The sequence below is a fragment of the Sminthopsis crassicaudata genome, chromosome 4 (genome assembly GCF_048593235.1).
Source record: "Sminthopsis crassicaudata isolate SCR6 chromosome 4, ASM4859323v1, whole genome shotgun sequence".
NCBI classification, from domain to species: domain Eukaryota; kingdom Metazoa; phylum Chordata; class Mammalia; order Dasyuromorphia; family Dasyuridae; genus Sminthopsis; species Sminthopsis crassicaudata.
In genome coordinates this window covers 335,942,313-335,958,135 of record NC_133620.1, presented here as the reverse complement: position 1 = coordinate 335,958,135, position 15,823 = coordinate 335,942,313, and the positions used below count along the sequence as shown (strand labels likewise).

At 45.6% G+C, this 15,823-nt stretch overlaps 2 protein-coding genes across 6 annotated transcripts; one reads left to right on the top strand and one right to left on the bottom strand.

Annotated features, from left to right (window-relative positions):
* Positions 1-208: 208 nt before the first annotated feature.
* Positions 209-9,514, bottom strand: MRPS7 (mitochondrial ribosomal protein S7). Of its 4 annotated transcripts, none has more exons than XM_074265137.1 (6): positions 9,364-9,514; positions 8,196-8,387; positions 8,031-8,094; positions 7,510-7,677; positions 6,558-6,804; positions 209-695 (listed from the first exon to the last, which is right to left on the bottom strand). In XM_074265137.1, exons 1-5 carry the CDS (start codon positions 9,477-9,479, stop codon positions 6,583-6,585), a joined length of 762 nt encoding a protein of 253 aa, XP_074121238.1. In that variant the 5' UTR covers positions 9,480-9,514; the 3' UTR covers positions 209-695; positions 6,558-6,582. The 4 variants fall into 4 exon arrangements, with proteins under 4 accessions (XP_074121238.1, XP_074121237.1, XP_074121235.1 ...); XM_074265136.1 differs by lacking the exon at positions 209-695 and adding an exon at positions 2,058-5,034; XM_074265134.1 differs by lacking the exon at positions 209-695 and adding an exon at positions 2,058-5,031.
* MIF4GD (MIF4G domain containing) lies at positions 472-6,109 on the top strand. Of its 2 annotated transcripts, none has more exons than XM_074265138.1 (6): positions 472-608; positions 1,785-1,923; positions 3,454-3,563; positions 3,872-4,027; positions 4,376-4,468; positions 4,845-6,109. In XM_074265138.1, the coding sequence occupies exons 2-6, from the start codon at positions 1,842-1,844 to the stop codon at positions 5,070-5,072; spliced, it is 669 nt and encodes a 222-aa protein (XP_074121239.1). In that variant the 5' UTR covers positions 472-608; positions 1,785-1,841; the 3' UTR covers positions 5,073-6,109. The 2 variants fall into 2 exon arrangements, with proteins under 2 accessions (XP_074121239.1, XP_074121240.1); XM_074265139.1 differs by lacking the exon at positions 472-608 and adding an exon at positions 1,189-1,306.
* Positions 9,515-15,823: the final 6,309 nt, after the last annotated feature.

Sequence of the window (15,823 nt, the reverse complement as noted above, 5' to 3'; positions counted from 1 at the left end):
TGTGAACCTAACCTATTCCACCGATCGACTGCTCTGTTTCTTAGCCAGTACCAGCCACAGCTAGGCTACCTTCATTTACTTTCTTTTTTTCATTAATTCCCTTGAAATTCTCGACCTTTTGCTTTTCCAGGTGAACTTTAAATTTTTTCTAGATCTGTAAAATAAATTCTTGGGAGTTTGTTGGTATGGCACTGAATAAGTAGATTGATTTAGATACTGTCATTTTTTATTATATCTGCTGTTGTTTTAGGTAGACTGGGAAGGCAGGCAAGCAGGTGGTCTCGGCCAACTAAAACCTATAAAGCCCCAGGTTAGGCCGAAGTCTAAGCCAAGACAGGAGCTGGGGCTGGCTGGCTGCGCCCAACCTGTCCCTGGTCGCAGCCACCCGGGGCCAGCAGGCGGCGCTGGCGAGGCGCCTTTCGGGCCCTGGCTCCGCCCCACTCTAGGTCCGCGGAGCTTTCCCGGCGCGTTCGGAAATGACCTAACCGGAGAGGCTGGGTCAAGCTGGATGCTAGCTACAGCCCGGGGCCGTCTAGGGAGCGTACCATGTCCTTGCCGATTCGGTGTCCGCGGACGGCGGGGAGATAGGGACGACCTCGCCCCGGCAGGTGGGTGGTGGCCCAGGGGGCACGGTGCAGTGCCCTCCCCTCCGTGTGCAGACGCCCGCGCTGCTTCCGCGCGCGTTTCCAGTTGTGCTGGGGGACAGAGAGAAAGAGGTTGGGGTGAAGCAGCAAAGCCTCCCTGGAAGGGCTTGGCTTACGGGCACCAAGAGCAGGGGCCCCAAACTGGAAGCCTAGCCTTCCCTGGCCACGATGTTCGCCCCCGCCCCCGCCCTCCATAGGACTACTGCCCAGGATGGCGTCCCAGGAACCAGACCTGTTTGGAAGTAGGGACTGGTGTCCGACACTGGGGAGGAAGGACTGCCAATCCGGGGCTGAGGCCTCAGGGGAGAAGCTAGCATTTGGGGCTGGAGTGACTACCGAGAAGTTTCCTGCACTTAGGCCAGTCCCATGCCAGCAAAAGGGAACCGTGGATCCTTTGTAGTCCTGTCGCGAGGCCCTGTGGCTCAGTGAGTGCGGCAGTGCTGAGGGCAGGCGGGACTTTTGGGGAAAAGGCCTCTCAGATCCCAGGTGGGACAGGACCTGTGGAGTCCAGTCATTGGGAGCTGGCTAAGCCAAAGCCTTTACTCCGTCAGGTTCCCTCCTGGGAATAAGAGTGTATCAGAAGTTTGGAATTGTGCTGAGCTCTGTGCTTTGAGGCACATGGAGTGCGACTTCAGCTTGGGCAGAATGAGGTGCAATTCCAGGTATCCACTTAGTTATCTACCTGTCCAGTCCAGCAGGACTGTGAGCTCCCAAAAAGCATCCTATCATGCACAAGAAATGAGCTCTCCCCATCCAAGATTTAGGGATTATTATTTTTTAAATAATATGTGATTTAGAGTATAGCATTTCTTCCTGCTGCTTCTCCTCCTCCCCTCTCCCCCCCCCACCCAAGGGGGATAAAGGGTGAGTTAACATAATCCTCAGCTGAAGCTGTGTAGGGTGAAAGCACTGGATTTACTGTCAGGAAGGCCTGGGCTTGACTCCAGTCATTGCTTCTTGCTATCTGGTGACTCTGGGCAAATCTTTTAATCTCTAGTACCCAGCGCCTCCCTTTGTAACATGAGGTTGGACTTATATATCTTATATCAAGCACAGTGCCTAACACATAATAGGTACATAATAGATGCTGGGTGACTAATTGATCCTATGACAATCCCTCCCTCCTTACCACCCCTCTAGGTACTGCTAACTAATAATACTGTCTCCTGGATTCTGCTGGAGCTAAACTGGGCAGTCATGGGTGAGCCAGGCGGAGAAGAATATGAAATCCATTCCTTTGATGCTGAAACCCAGAGATTATTGAAAACTGCCCTCAAAGGTGAGAAGGAATGGGGGAGGGGAAGAGACAGGGACCACTGAGCAGAAGCAGAAGTTGGGCAACTGGTGCCAGAGCAGACCTATCACCTACTTTAATTATACTTGCAAAGAAATGGAACCCAAGAATGGCTTTCATCAGTTTAATACCTTAATTTATTAGTGAATAAAAAGCTTCAAGATCACCTTTAAAATTTTTAAATGGGTACATCTTTTGCCTCTCCTAGTGCCTGGCACATCATACATAAACACTTAATACTTGTTGGCTGTTTGATTTGGAGAGTTGGCCATAAGGGGCTTGCTTTTTTGGCCACAGCAATTCAAAATTTTGCAAAATTCAATTGCTAATAAATGCCTGCTAGGTGTTAGATACTGGATAAAAGTAAATCCTGGAGATTATAATGATCTGCTTTTGAAAGGAAATACCTGCTTGGCTGAAATCACACAATCCCTTTTTTGGGGGGAGTAGTTGGGTTAAGTGACTCACTCAGCTTCACACAGGTAGTTTAGGAGGCTGGCTTTGAACTCAGGTACTGACTTCAAAATGATGTTCTTCATTAAATCACCTTGCTGCCCCCAAATCACAATCTTGAAGTGAGCAGGTTTTGAGCTCAGACATGGCTCCAAAAACTGAGGCATGCATTTCAAAGCACTTAAGGGATTCATCAAGTAAGAAGATAATAAGAGACATTTAAGCCAGTATTTTAGAGGGAGGAAAATATGCCTTCTAACCAGTAAATGCTACTCTAATTCCTTGAAGTAAAGAGAACCATAATCTCAACAGTTATGTCAACAGAATAGGAGTTCTCTTAAGTCCTTGAACAAAGATGAACTTGGACACTGGCTGTGCCTGTCCAAAGGCCAGCCAAGAAGTAGATCTGTATGAGCTTATAATATGGATTCATAAACTTCAACCACACTATCTTGAAAATCACCACCTAGGACAAGAGAAGCGATGGTTTTCTCCAATGGAAGTAGCACTCATGCCAAAGGAATCTGAGCTTATGTTTTTACTAGTTCATCAAGTGACCCAGAACTTTGCTAGTAAAAGAGAGGAGTCTTTACTCTGGAGACATTTATATTCTTACTCTTGGCTTTTGCTATAATGTAACCAGCTCTCCTCAGGTCCGTTCTTCATACCTGTGCCCTAAAACAGACCTTTGATGAAGAAATGTCTGGTACCTTATATATCAAAGAAATATATAATTAGCGCATCTATAAGAACTAGCATTTATAGCATTTTAAAGTTTGCAAAATGCTTAATGTGCTACCTCATTTGATTCTCACTGTGAAGTAGGTGGTGTTATTATCCCCACTGTACAGATAAGGAAACTGAGGCACAGAGGTGAAGTAATTTGCCAGGGTCACACAACCAGCTTCTGAGGAAGGTTCAAACTCTAAATCCAACAGTTTTGTGCACTTAACAGATGTCCTGTGCCTGGGTTCTTAGGCAGAGCTACTGACGGATGGGTACAATAGAGATAGAAAGAGTACCTCTGGATCTGTGGACTACCTTTCTTACCCTCATCCCTAGAACCTGGTGCTGTGGATTTGGAGAAAGTGGCCAATGTGATTGTGGACCAATCCCTGAAAGACTGTATGTTCAGCAAGGAAGCCGGACGCATTTGCTACACCATCATTCAGGTCTTGGGGTGGGGGAAGGTCTGGGACAGTTGGTGGCTAGGAGAGTGCCCCCTCTCCCCAAAAGGTGCTAGCAAACAGGCAGCTGCCTCCAGGCTAGCTGAGGGAAGACAGGAAAGAAGTTTCCAAAGACCCCTGGGGAAACCTTCCTGCCCAGAGACTACATAGCTTCCAGCCCAAGTGTCAGTGTAGGGAAGGTGAAATTCTTCTAGGACCAGAAGAAAACCAGAGAAGGGAGGACTACAGCCACAGATATCATGGACAAAGTCCCCATGTACATCTGGGCTTACCTCACCTTCCCTGGGTCACAGGCAGAGAGCAAGCAAGCCAGCCAGAGCGTCTTCCGTCGGGGCCTCCTCAACCGGCTGCAGCAGGAGTACCAGACCCGGGAGCAGCTCCGAGCTCGATCCCTGCAGGGCTGGGTCTGCTATGTCACCTTCATCTGCAACATCTTTGACTACCTGAGGGTGAGGCCAGTTAGAACCATCCACTTCCTATGACCCTGTGGCCCCCCTCCCTAACCTACAGCAAACCGCTAAGCTCTGTTTTCGAGGGTGGGAGGGGGGGGTCTGCCACCACTGCCCCACTCCACAAAAGGGTAGTTCATGCTAACAGGGCTAGAGCCCAAGGCCCCATTACTATCTAAGGTTAAGCACCCCCTGTGTTTGTGGCACCAAGGGCTCTTTTCCTAAAACTGGCCATCCTAGTGGTCTGGTGAGCTCTGCCCTTTCTGGATTAGGACTGTTCCTAAAGGATCTGGCTTTCGGGGCCTCTCTTCTGACTAACCGCAGTGTTTTGGGCCCCTCCTCCATCAGGTAAACAACATGCCCATGATGGCTTTGGTCAACCCTGTCTATGATTGCCTTTTTCGACTGGCACAGCCTGATAGCCTACACAAGGAGGAGGAGGTAAGCCCTTCTAGCCTAAGTGATAGGGAGAGGAAGCAGTGGATGCCAGAGCTGCTAAGAGTCCTGGGAGGACATTTAGCTCCTCTCAGAAAGCTCAGGACTTTGCCAGTCAGGGCTTTGCAACCTATTCTCTGGGGAAGAAGTCTAAAAGCTCCCAGGAAGGGCAGAAAGTCACCATAGAGAGTAGGGGGAGGAGGGCTGGGTAATTAGAGAGAGGAGAGGGGCAAGGGCAATCCAACTAAGAAGAATCAATCTTAAAAAGGAAGCAAGGATGAGATATGGAATCACAGAGTCCTAGAAAATACAATTATTTCCAGTTGGAGAGGGAGGGGAAAGGGGGACTAGAACACAGGGAATCCCTTCCCAACTGCTTCAGGTGGACTGCCTGGTGTTACAACTACACCGAATTGGAGAACAGCTGGAGAAAATGAATGGACAGAGGATGGATGAGCTGTTTGGTCTGCTACGTGACGGCTTCCTGCTCCAGGATGGGCTCAGCTCCCTGTCCCAACTCTTGCTTCTGGAGCTTATTGAATTCCGGGCTGCTGGCTGGAGGACCACACCTGCTGCCCAAAAATATTATTACAGTGAGGTTTCAGACTAGGCTAGCCCAGCCGCAGGGCCTACTCACCAGCACCTTCCAGGAAGCTTATATCTACACATATTTCTTTCACCAAGACTAAGTCCCAGGCTCAGATCCATACATCTGAACTTATACCTTCAGTGTTTTCTTTCTTTTGAGCTGTCTACTACTAGAGGGTCTCCCCAACTCCAAGTTTTGGGCTTACCATAGTCCTGCCCTTAGCAACTTTCTTCCTGTCAAGCACTTCTGACCTTTTAACTCATCTAGAGGGGTGAGGGGAAATAGCATACTGGTTTACTCTTTTGTACTTCAAGTTTAGTTGTAAGAGCTAAAAAGAACCTCAGAAAATAAGCTCAATCTCCTCGTTTTACAGAATAGAAAACTGGAGCTCAAAGAATTTAATTTGCCCACGGTTCTCACAAGTAATGTGTTTGAAACAGCATTCAAACCCAAGTCTTCCCAATTATAATTCCACTATAATGCACTATCTATAACACCTTACTGCCTCAACTAAATGAAAGAACATTGCCCCTGACTTTCAGCCCATTTCCTTCCCACCCCACAATGTGGAATTGGGTAGTGAAGGACAACCCTACCATCCTTGCACTATGCAACCATCAGTGCATCTTCTCCCTTGATGCCTCAGCTTCCTGATTTGTAAAATGAACAATCAGTGGTCAGGAGGATGCTTTGAAATCTTCAAAAGGCAAAACATGGAAGGGAGAATATAAATCAAATAACAGAACTGAATCCTGGTCTTTGAACTTCCTGCATGAAAGGGATGCTTCTAAAGCCAAGAGGCTGTGCCAGGTAAAGAAGCCAAGGCTCCAGAGCACAAGTAGTGCTAGAAACTGGGTTTATTGTTTTTTTTTTTATAATTTTTGTATAAAAATGACTTGGGAAACAAGGGTATTTTGTCCAAACAAGTTTTAATGAGCTGCTGACCAAAACACTGGTTCAGTGTGGGATTTAAATATATATATATATATATATATATATATCATATATATAATTTATTATGAACCAGTGTAGACTTTTCTAGTAAACCTTTTCTAAAATGAATGCTGCCTCTTTTTTCCAAAAACCAAAGGTTCGGTTAGAATCGAGGCAAAGGAAACAGCTCTGCAGAGCTGAAGCCTATGTCCTTTCCTCTATATAAAGGCAAAGTGTGACAGATGAGGGTGAGGAGGGAAAAGCCAAATAGGATGGCATGCTTGAGTAGTGTTACTCGCATGTCTTCCCCCATACATTTTGCCTGCCTTTTACCAACTGGTACTAAATGGACTATTTACTATCATTTCTGTTAAGAACAGCTGAGTGGCAAGGTTACAAGAGGGGAGATTGGAGCTATTGCATTAGAATTAATTCTAACTATTCAACATGAAACCTCCATGGTTGGTAATACCCTCTCCCCAAGTGGTTAAAAAAAAAAAATCTTTCTCTGTTCTGATTAACCTTCCAACAGCAGAAGGGCAGAAGTCTGAGCACATGGTATCAGGTTCTCACCTTGGGGCTCAAGCCTTCCCACCCTTTACCACCAACGGTAGTGGGCAAAGGCTCGGTTAGCTTCTGCCATCTTGTGCAACTCATGCTTCTTCTTGATGACAGGGCCTTGATTGTGAAAGGCCTCCAGTAACTCATGAGACAGCTTTTCTGGCATCAGCATTCGGCGAGGCTTCTTCTCCCGGCATTCTTGAATCATCCATTTCATAGCCAAGAAACTTCGGCGCTTGTCAGTCAGAGGGGCTGGGACCTATTTTGAGTAAGTAGAAGGGAATAATGAAATAAAAGAAACTAAGCAAAATGGGTCTGCCAGTGGGAAAGATCCCAAGGGATGCCTGATCTATCCAAGGGAAACCAAAGGAACAAAAATGTAATGTCTAGGACTCAATAAGCACTTATTAAGTGCTAGATGTTGGGGATACAAAAAGATAGTCCCTGTCCTCAAGAAACTAGTATGCTATTGAATGACAACAATCTACACTCTTGTCACACAGGAAATACAAACCATAGACTAAGAGCTTCCTAGAATCTTGAACTGAGCTTGGAGGCTATAGATTTCAAGGAGCAGAACAAAGGGGGAAGAGCATCCCAAGTATGGGGACCCCCAATGCAAAAGCACAGAGAGGGGAGAATATTGTGTAAAAGGAGCCCCTGTAAAAAGGCAAGCTCGAACAAACTATACAGGATGTGAAAAGGTAAAATATGTTGCACAGGAGTATCAAGACTGCCCTCCTAATCATTTGGGATGATGTAAACAATCAGTCTTATTTTAGATCAGGGCTTTTTGAAAATAAGAATGAAATCTATATTTCATATCCACCTCTCTCTCCCAGTACACATTATTTGGACACACTAAATGGTATGAACAATTGATAATGGCTACCCTCAGTCATACTTTTCAATCATAGAAGAACATAGGGCAACCATGAGGCCACCATACTCCCTTCTTGCTCACCTGATAGAAGCGGCCACCTTTTAAAATGCTGACCAGGCCCAGGACAGGCTGACAGTTGTGTAGGGCTTGGTGGAAGATTGTATAAGGGTTGCATTCAATGGATCCCCGCTGCTCGGCAGTGGCTTCGTGGTATTTCTGAAATTGCTTCCTCTTGAGGAGTTCCAGAGTCTAGGATGGAAATACAAGGGGAGAAACCTTTGGAAATTCCCTGAAGGGTTAATTTGCCGCACTTAGCTGAATACTTCCTGTCATTTCCTTGGGCCTTTCCTACCTCATTGCAGCCTCCCCTTCCTCTTCTCCCATTCAGATCTCTTTCTCCTCTTGGAGGACTGTCAAGTCTTTTGCTAAAGATCCTATGTTCATTCTATTCTATTCAGCCCTGGCTGCTGTTGGCATGACCCCTAATAGGCCACTCAGTGCCAAGTGCACTAACTGGTCTCCTTTGGGGCTGAGCTAAGAGTCGGAAAAATGGGAGAAAGGAAGAGGAGACAAAGGGACAGGACAGGGAATGTTCACCTTACCTCAGTCATCAGGGATCTGGCCAGGACTTTGTTTCCTCCTTTCATCATCATGTTGATGAATTTACTTCAAGAAGAAAAACAAATGCACAGTGAGCCCCTTATTTTAGACCTTCTCCAAAGATTGGCATTGCCCACGGACAGAAGAGAGTATCACGAGGGTCTAACCTGATCACTGGGTCTTCAAACAACGAGCTCGTCTTTGATGGGGGGGGAGCTTTGAAGATCTGTGTGGTTTTGAGATCCCGCTCAAACTTCTCCTCGTCAGTCAGCTTCTCCAAGGGCTTAAGATAGTAGTCTTTATTAAGCTGGGGTTCCTTGTAATCAGTGTCATAGCGGCTCCATCTCACCTGTGTCAGTCTGGGGGGGACAAGAAACCATGAGTTGGAAGAGGCTGAAAATGACAACTTCTGTGAGTCTAGATCCCTCGCAGTACGGTGACGAGAAGTGACTTGCCCAACTTCAGACATGTAGTAGAGTCAGAGGTGGGTTGTATGCCCGGGTTTCCCGATTCCCATTTTTTTATTTAACTTATCTTCATGAATGCCAAGAGAGCAGATGTGGGGCCAGTTTGCCCACTCGAATTTAAGCAAAGGGAATCCTGGTTTTCTAGTGTGTACTGAAGACAGCCTTGGCCCGGCCTCAGGAGCCCAGAACTCAGTCCCAGGCTGGGCACCAGCTCAGTAGCTGTGACTCCTAAGTAGGTCACTGAGCTTGTTTGCCCCCCTTTCCTCAACTGAAAACAACAAAAGCACCTCCCCCCAGGGCGGCGGGCCAGGAGAGACAGTATGTGTGAGTGAGCCGCTGCTCCCAGGAAGGAGCAGGCAGTTTTGTAGAGCACTCATCGTGGGCCGAGCACTACCAGAGGTCGGTTCCCTGCCAGGTTCCGGGAGAAAGAGAAGACTCCACTTATAATAACAATAACAGTAACATTCTCTCGGAGCCACTACGTGCCAGGCCCCGGCTGAGTGCAGGGTGCGGGGCGCCGTGCTCGCTTTACAAACCCTCCACAGCTCTGACCCAGGCCGGTGCAGCTCCTTCTAACAACCGAAGCTCGAGGCATCTGTGTGACCTCGGACGAGTCACCTCTCCTCTCAAGCTTCCTGATCGGTAACGGGCCCCCTCCTGCCTGCTCTCGCCCCGGGGGGAAGCATTCGGCGGGACAAGGCCGCACCAAGCGCGGAAGGATGGAGATGCGGAGCAGGGAAAGTCCTCGCTTTCCTCCCTCCCCAGAGCAGGACAGATCCCCAAGGGGCCAGGGCTGGCGCCGTCGCCAAGCACAGACTGAAGATCCGCTCATCCTCCGCCCCTCTTCCCCAGACGGACATCCTCTCACCCCGGTAGAGGCTGGAGAGTCCTCCGCACTCCAGATCCCAGCCTCCAGAGGCAGCGCGCCGAGCTCGCCATGGGAGCAGCCATCTTGGCTGGCTCCAGGACTCTCCCAAGCCCCATAGGGGCTGTCCGCCGGCTTGCCTGAGCGGACTTGCGAACTCTCGCGACATTTTCATTCTACCGCCCCGCCTTCCCATTCCAGTGTCCTGTCAGAAAATGCAATTCAACCTATTTCACCTGATCCTAGGAGAAGGCAGCGATGTATTGGGAGCCCCTCTGACTTAGTGGTTAGGAAGATCCTCTCCAACTAAAGTAACTTGAGTTCAAGCGATGCACTTACACGTCCTGGTGGGGTTCTAGACAAGCCAAAATACGGCGCCTTCGTTCTCTCCAACCTCCACCCTCCGGCTCCAGGGACATCGCTCTCTGCGGACGCCGAGACAGAAGTCACCATCTCTACGCCGAGCATTCCCCTACGCCTGGAATGTTCCTTTCCCACCTCTGCCTCCTGACTTGCTTCAAATTCCAGCTCTGTCTCTTAGACCTCCATCTTCTTCTGGATACTACCCCTCAATTTTTTCTTCAGCCCCTCGATTCCAGAGCCTTCCGTCTGTTAGTTATTTACTATTTATCCTGTACCTAGCTTGTGAGTACATATACACACAATTACTACGAATCCCATGAGGTGGTTGAATTATATTAAATTTCGCAGCTGATTACCATTGGAAATTTTTCTTCCTCATTTTTAACCCCTTAAAAAAGACACTTCTAGGGGGCAGCTAGGTGGCTCAGTGGAGAGAGCACCAGCCCTGAAGTCAGGAGGACCCGAGTTCAAATTTGACCTCAGACATTCACACTTCCTGGCTGTGTGACCCTGGGCAAGTCACTTAACCCAGCCTCAGGAAAAAAAAAAAAAAGACACTTCTGTCCTCATCACTCCACAGAAACTGTCACCAATGATCTCTTAGTTGTGAAATTCAATGGCCTTTTTCTATCCCCATTCTCTTGGATTAATTTTTCCTGGATATATCCTTTTATTTCTTTAGGTTTTTTCAGACACTACTCTTTCCTGGTTCTCCTGACTTCCTCCTCTGTTTTCTTTGCTGAATCCTCCTCCACATCATGCCATCTAACCACAGGTTTCCCTCAGTCTGGGTCCCTTTTCTCCTTCAACTTGGTGATCTCTTTGGTTCTTATGAATGTAATTACCATCTCTATGCTGATAGTTCTCAAATCTACCTATCCTATTCTAACTTCCTCACTCATCTCTAATCTTGCATCTCCAACTGCCTTTCAGTTATCTCAAATTGAAATGGTTATCTTAAACTCAATATGTGTCAAAAGAGAACTCACTATTTTTCCTCCTAAACCTTCTTCCCTCTTATTCCCCTCATTATTGTGGAGACAAATACCATCCTCCCAGTCCCTCAGTTTGAAAACCTAACATCCCGAATTCCTCCCTCTCACACTCCATATCCAACTGTGAAAATTGGGTGGGAGTTTGGTTTCCACAGTTACAAAAATTAAAGTGGAATGGTGGAATGAGAGATATGAAATTTAAAATTAGAAAGACAAGGTTGGAACCTAGGAAATAAAGGCAAAAGCAAAAGACAAGGAAACAAAACTAATAAAAGAAAAATGTAATCAGAAGTAGGGATTTAGAATAAGAAACACATTGTAAAATATAATTAGAGGTGGGGATGTGGAAGGAAGGTGTGGTGATGTGATTAGAGTAGGAAATTTAGACTTATTAAGGGGAATTAGACTCCAGATAGACCTTAATCTAGTACGTAACTTAGTACTCAGTCAAAAGGGAATCTGGGGAAGGATTGAACTAGGACCAAATAAGGTGACCAACATGGGGGAAATAATGATGTAGTCAGGAGTGGAGATTCATCTGGGGGTTTATGAGCTCTGAACCTTTGTGGTATTCAGTCAATGGGGCATTGGGGAGGGACTTGTTTTTCAGGTATAAAAAGTTTCCATTCTATAGGATGCCTACTTCTGCAGTTCTGTAATTAAAGACTTTTCAAAAAATAAAAAAAGACTTCACTTCACCTCTCCCAAGTCCAATGGATTTATTTCTCACACAATCCAATGTTACCAAAGTTTGTCAATTTCACCTTTGCAACATTTCTCAAAGATGAACCCCTTCTCTCTGATACTGTCACCACTGTAGTGCAGGCCTTTATCACCTCAAGCCTGAACAATAGTCTGCTGGTGGGTCTGCTTGGCTCAGGTTTCTCCCTACTGCATTCTCCATTCAGCCTCTAAACTGATTTTCCTAAAGCATAGTGATGTGGGTTCGGTACCAAAATGATGTAGGTGATGCAGGCACCAGACGGCAGGCACCAAAAATTGGGGTTGTCATGTTGTGTGGAGTAAAATATGGTGAAGAACTTGCAGATTAAGCACATATTGATCAGAGACTGCTAGCTAATGGAAACCAGACCTATAGGCCCCAGTCACGTGAAGGCCTAGGCTGCATTCCATTGTCCAAAGAAGAGATCTGCATATCTATTTACAGCCTAAAGAGGCTGTAAATCACTTTGTCAGCTGCATTCCACTGACCAAATGGGGGGGGGGGTGCAGATTTGTATGACCAATCACAACCTATGGAGAGGGGGATTTTGGAGGTTCTTTGTCTGAAATGTATAAAAGCTGTGTAACATTTTCAAGGGAGTGGCTCTCTCCTGCTGTGAATTTGGCTCACAGACCAGGATGGGGTCCACTTCTCGAGATTCTAATAATTCTGCTTTTCTATGAGTGATCTCAGAGTAGTCATTTTTGGATAGGATTTTCTATCCCTCACAATGTGAAGAATTCACAGTGGCCATTCTCTTTTTTAGGAAAAGGTAGATTTATTTAGAGAAGAGTTTATGGACAAAATGAAAGAATATAATAGATATTGGTCTTGTGGGTTGAGGTCCCTTTAAGATTCCTTTCTGATTCCCCAACCCCCATGGCTGACCTTTGATTCACAAATCCTGGTCAAAAAGCACCCTTTTGAAATTCCAATGATACCCAGGCCTACCCCCCACTATCGGCTCAGGTTTCCCCAGCCCCCACAAACAGTTTCTTCTTTATCAGAAAGCCCGCCGGGAACTTGGCACCACCCACAAGCCCCCTTTCAGGTATAAAAGAGCCAAGTTGGAGCTCTCTCTTTGCAGGAGCCCTTCCCCCCAAAACATGGTATCTTTTCGGCCATGTAAGGGTTCCTGCCCACTCAGCGACCACCTTTGGCCCTGGCGTCTTTCTACCTTTGACTTTACTTGCAAATTTGTACAATAAACCTTTTATCAATCTAGGTTTTTAGGCCTGTAAATTCATTTACAGGGGACATTGTGCTGTAATGGAACTATCTTTGCGCCAACCAAAACGGGGTTCCCCCTTTCCTATCTCTCATCATTGGTAATGGTAAATGTGAAATAGAGTTGGGAGAGCATATGAAAGACAAGTTCCTTAGTGGAACTCAAAATTACCCAATAGAAGGGGGGGCATGCCCTTAGCTGGCAGGCTAACTCCAGAAAGGGACTTAACAGCCTAAAAGAGTTAGCTGTTAGAAGTGGGGTTGGGAAGGGTAGTGGTGTTAAGGGAGATACTACATAGCATGGGGGAAGGGAAAGGGAAAAGGCACCATGAGGCAGAGTAGATTGGCGATCTACTGGAGGAAGCAGACTGACCCAAAGGAAGGCAGCAGCCAAGGGATGGCCCACAAGTAAATTTTATAGGGAAAATTTAATCTCAGGGACAGGACTGAGATTTCTGACAAGGCATGGCAAAGGGAGACTGCTAAAGATACCTACAGAGGGTGGGTCTCAGGGGTTTGATATAACTTGGATTTCAGACTGGATGACCTCTCCAGAGGGTGGAACCATGAAGCTAAACTGATCTCTATCAGCGCCTTCTCTGTGCTTGCCTCAGGGATCACTTTAGTTTCTCTCAGTCCAACACATCATAAAGTACCTTATCAATTGGTCTTATCTTTGGTAATAAACTTTCCAGTGGCTTTCTCTGGCTTCCAGGACAAATACAAAATTCTCTGGCATTCAAAATCCTTTATAATCTAACCCCTACCCACCTTTCCATTCTTATACCTTACTCTTTAACATTTACCTGTACTCTTCCACTCAGTGCCTTTGGGCCCTCTTTCTTATCCCATGAACAATCCATCATTGGGTGCCAGGCACTTCTACTGGTTGTTTTCCTTGACTGGATACTTTCCCCCTTTATTTCTGTCTCCTCATTTCCCTTTTAATCCCAACTAGAATCCCATCTTCTGCAGAAAGACTTTCCCAACTTCTCTTAATTCTGATGCCTTCCCTTTATTAATTACAATTTATTTTACATAAAAGCAGTTCTATAAGCAATATGGTACTATGGCCAAAGGGCTATCAAACTGTACATATTGACCCAGCAGTGTCTCCACTGAGCCTGTATCCCAAAGATATCATAAAAAAGGGGAAAGAACTCACATGTGCAAAAATGTTTGTAGCATTTCTTTTTGTAGTGTCAAGGAACTGGAAACTGAGTGGATGCCCATCAGTTGGGGAATGGCTGAATAAGTTATGGTATAGGAATGTAGGAATTCACCCACTAAACCCTTTAGAAGTGCCAATGCTAAACACAGCCACCTTACACGCTTCAGGCTTCTCCATCATATGAGCCCACCACAGTCTTATAGAGGGAAACCACAAACAAATGATTCAAGCCTTATCACTATTGCCTTAGGTCTATATTTCACAACCCTTCAAGCCATATTATGGAATATTATTGTTCTATAAGATAAGCAGCATGATTTCAGAAAGACCTGGAAGGATTTACATGAACTGATGCTGTGTAAAGTGAATAGAATCAAGAAAACATTGTACATTGCAACAACGAAATTATGTGATGATCAATTCTGATGGACTTGGCTCTTTTCAACAGTGAAGTGATTCAAGCAAGTTCCAGTGATCTTGGGAGGGAGAGAGCCACCTGCACACAGAGAGGACTGTAAGAACTTGAGTATAGATCACAACATAGTATTTTCACTTTTTTAGTTATTTGCTTGCATTTTTTTCTTTCTCATTTTTTCCTTTTTGATCTTATTTTTCTTGTGCTGCATAATAATTGTGGAAATATATATAGAAGAAGAATTGCACATGTCTAGCATATTTCTTGCCATCTAACGGAGGGAGTGGAGAGAAGGGAAGGAGAAAAAAATATTTAAAGCACAAAGTTTTGTAAGAGTGAATATTGAAAACTACGCATGTTTTGAAATTAAAAAGCCTTAATAAAAAAAGAAAAATCTAAACCATAAAAAAGACAGTTCTATAAAATTATAAATGCCAGAGAAAGTGCCAACTGCTCAAGGTACGTGGTTTAAGAGTAGCACCAAATGATGTGATTTAGGAGAGCAATTTCTGGTTCCAAATAATGAATTTGGGGTTTGGCACCAAATGATGAGATTGTAGGCACCAAATGTTGGGGTTCAGTCATGTGAAGAATTCACAATGGCTATTCACTTTGACAAAATTAGAATTTAGAAGAGGTTACAGACAAAATGAACAAGTACAATAGACACCAGGAATGGTAAATATGAAAGTTGGGAGAACATATTAACAATTAATGATGGGGGCAGCTAGGTGGCGCAGTGGATAGAGCGACAGCCCTGAATTCAGGAGGACCTGAGTTCAAATGTGATCTCAGACACTTAACACTTCCTAGCTGTGTGACCCTGGGCAAGTCACTTAACCCCAGCCTCAAAAAAAAAAAAAATTAATGATGGAAAAAAAAAGTTCTCTAGAGGAACTCACAATTTACTTGGAGATGTAAATAGTGTACCCTTTAATCTTTGAGGGGGGCTCTGATGTAAATTGTGTCCCCTCTAATCTTTAAGGTGGGCCCTGATGTAAATTGTGGCCCCTTTTATCTGTGGGGGAAGGATTAGAAAGGCCCTGAAGTAAATCATGGGGGAAAGGTGGTCCTGCATCTTAAACCCTCCTGGCCTCTGGGAGGGAACCTTAGTAATCTCATTCAATTGGAAATCTTGCCCAAACTGCTCCCCAGATGGGGCCAGGACAAACTAGATAAAACTGAAGGCCTGTCTTCGCTAATTCCTAACTGGAGTTTGCCTGCTAAGAAAGCTGTCTTTTTTAGTGTAAAAACCCATTCTTTGCCACAAACCTTATTGGGGTTTGTGAATTCTTTTACAAAGCCTGCCAGCAGCCAAGGGGGATCCCATTGCTGTCCAAGGATCTTTCAGTCCTCAATTCTCATACCTCAACAAAAGGAAACACCCCTGAGGCTGGAGTATGCCCTTAGCTGACAGGCTACTTCTGGAGGAGTTTAACACCGTAAAAGAGTAAGAGGGAGAAAGAATAGAAGAATGAGTGGAGAGACTTACAGGGGGAGGGGGAAGACATCACCAGGCAGATGGATCCAAAGTGGTTCGGCAAAGATGACTTGAGCCATGTATAGAG

Coding starts and splice junctions, on each gene's coding strand:
- MIF4GD (XM_074265138.1), top strand. CDS start 1,842: ATGGGTGAGCCAGGCGGAGAAGAATATGAAATCCATTCCTTTGATGCT. Junction 4,028..4,375: donor ACATCTTTGACTACCTGAGG/GTGAGGCCAGTT, acceptor CTCCTCCATCAG/GTAAACAACATGCCCATGAT. Junction 4,469..4,844: donor GCCTACACAAGGAGGAGGAG/GTAAGCCCTTCT, acceptor CAACTGCTTCAG/GTGGACTGCCTGGTGTTACA.
- MRPS7 (XM_074265137.1), bottom strand. CDS start 9,479: ATGGGGCTTGGGAGAGTCCTGGAGCCAGCCAAGATGGCTGCTCCCATG. Junction 8,095..8,195: donor TTTGAAGACCCAGTGATCAG/GTTAGACCCTCG, acceptor TTCTTCTTGAAG/TAAATTCATCAACATGATGA. Junction 7,678..8,030: donor CCAGATCCCTGATGACTGAG/GTAAGGTGAACA, acceptor TTTCCATCCTAG/ACTCTGGAACTCCTCAAGAG.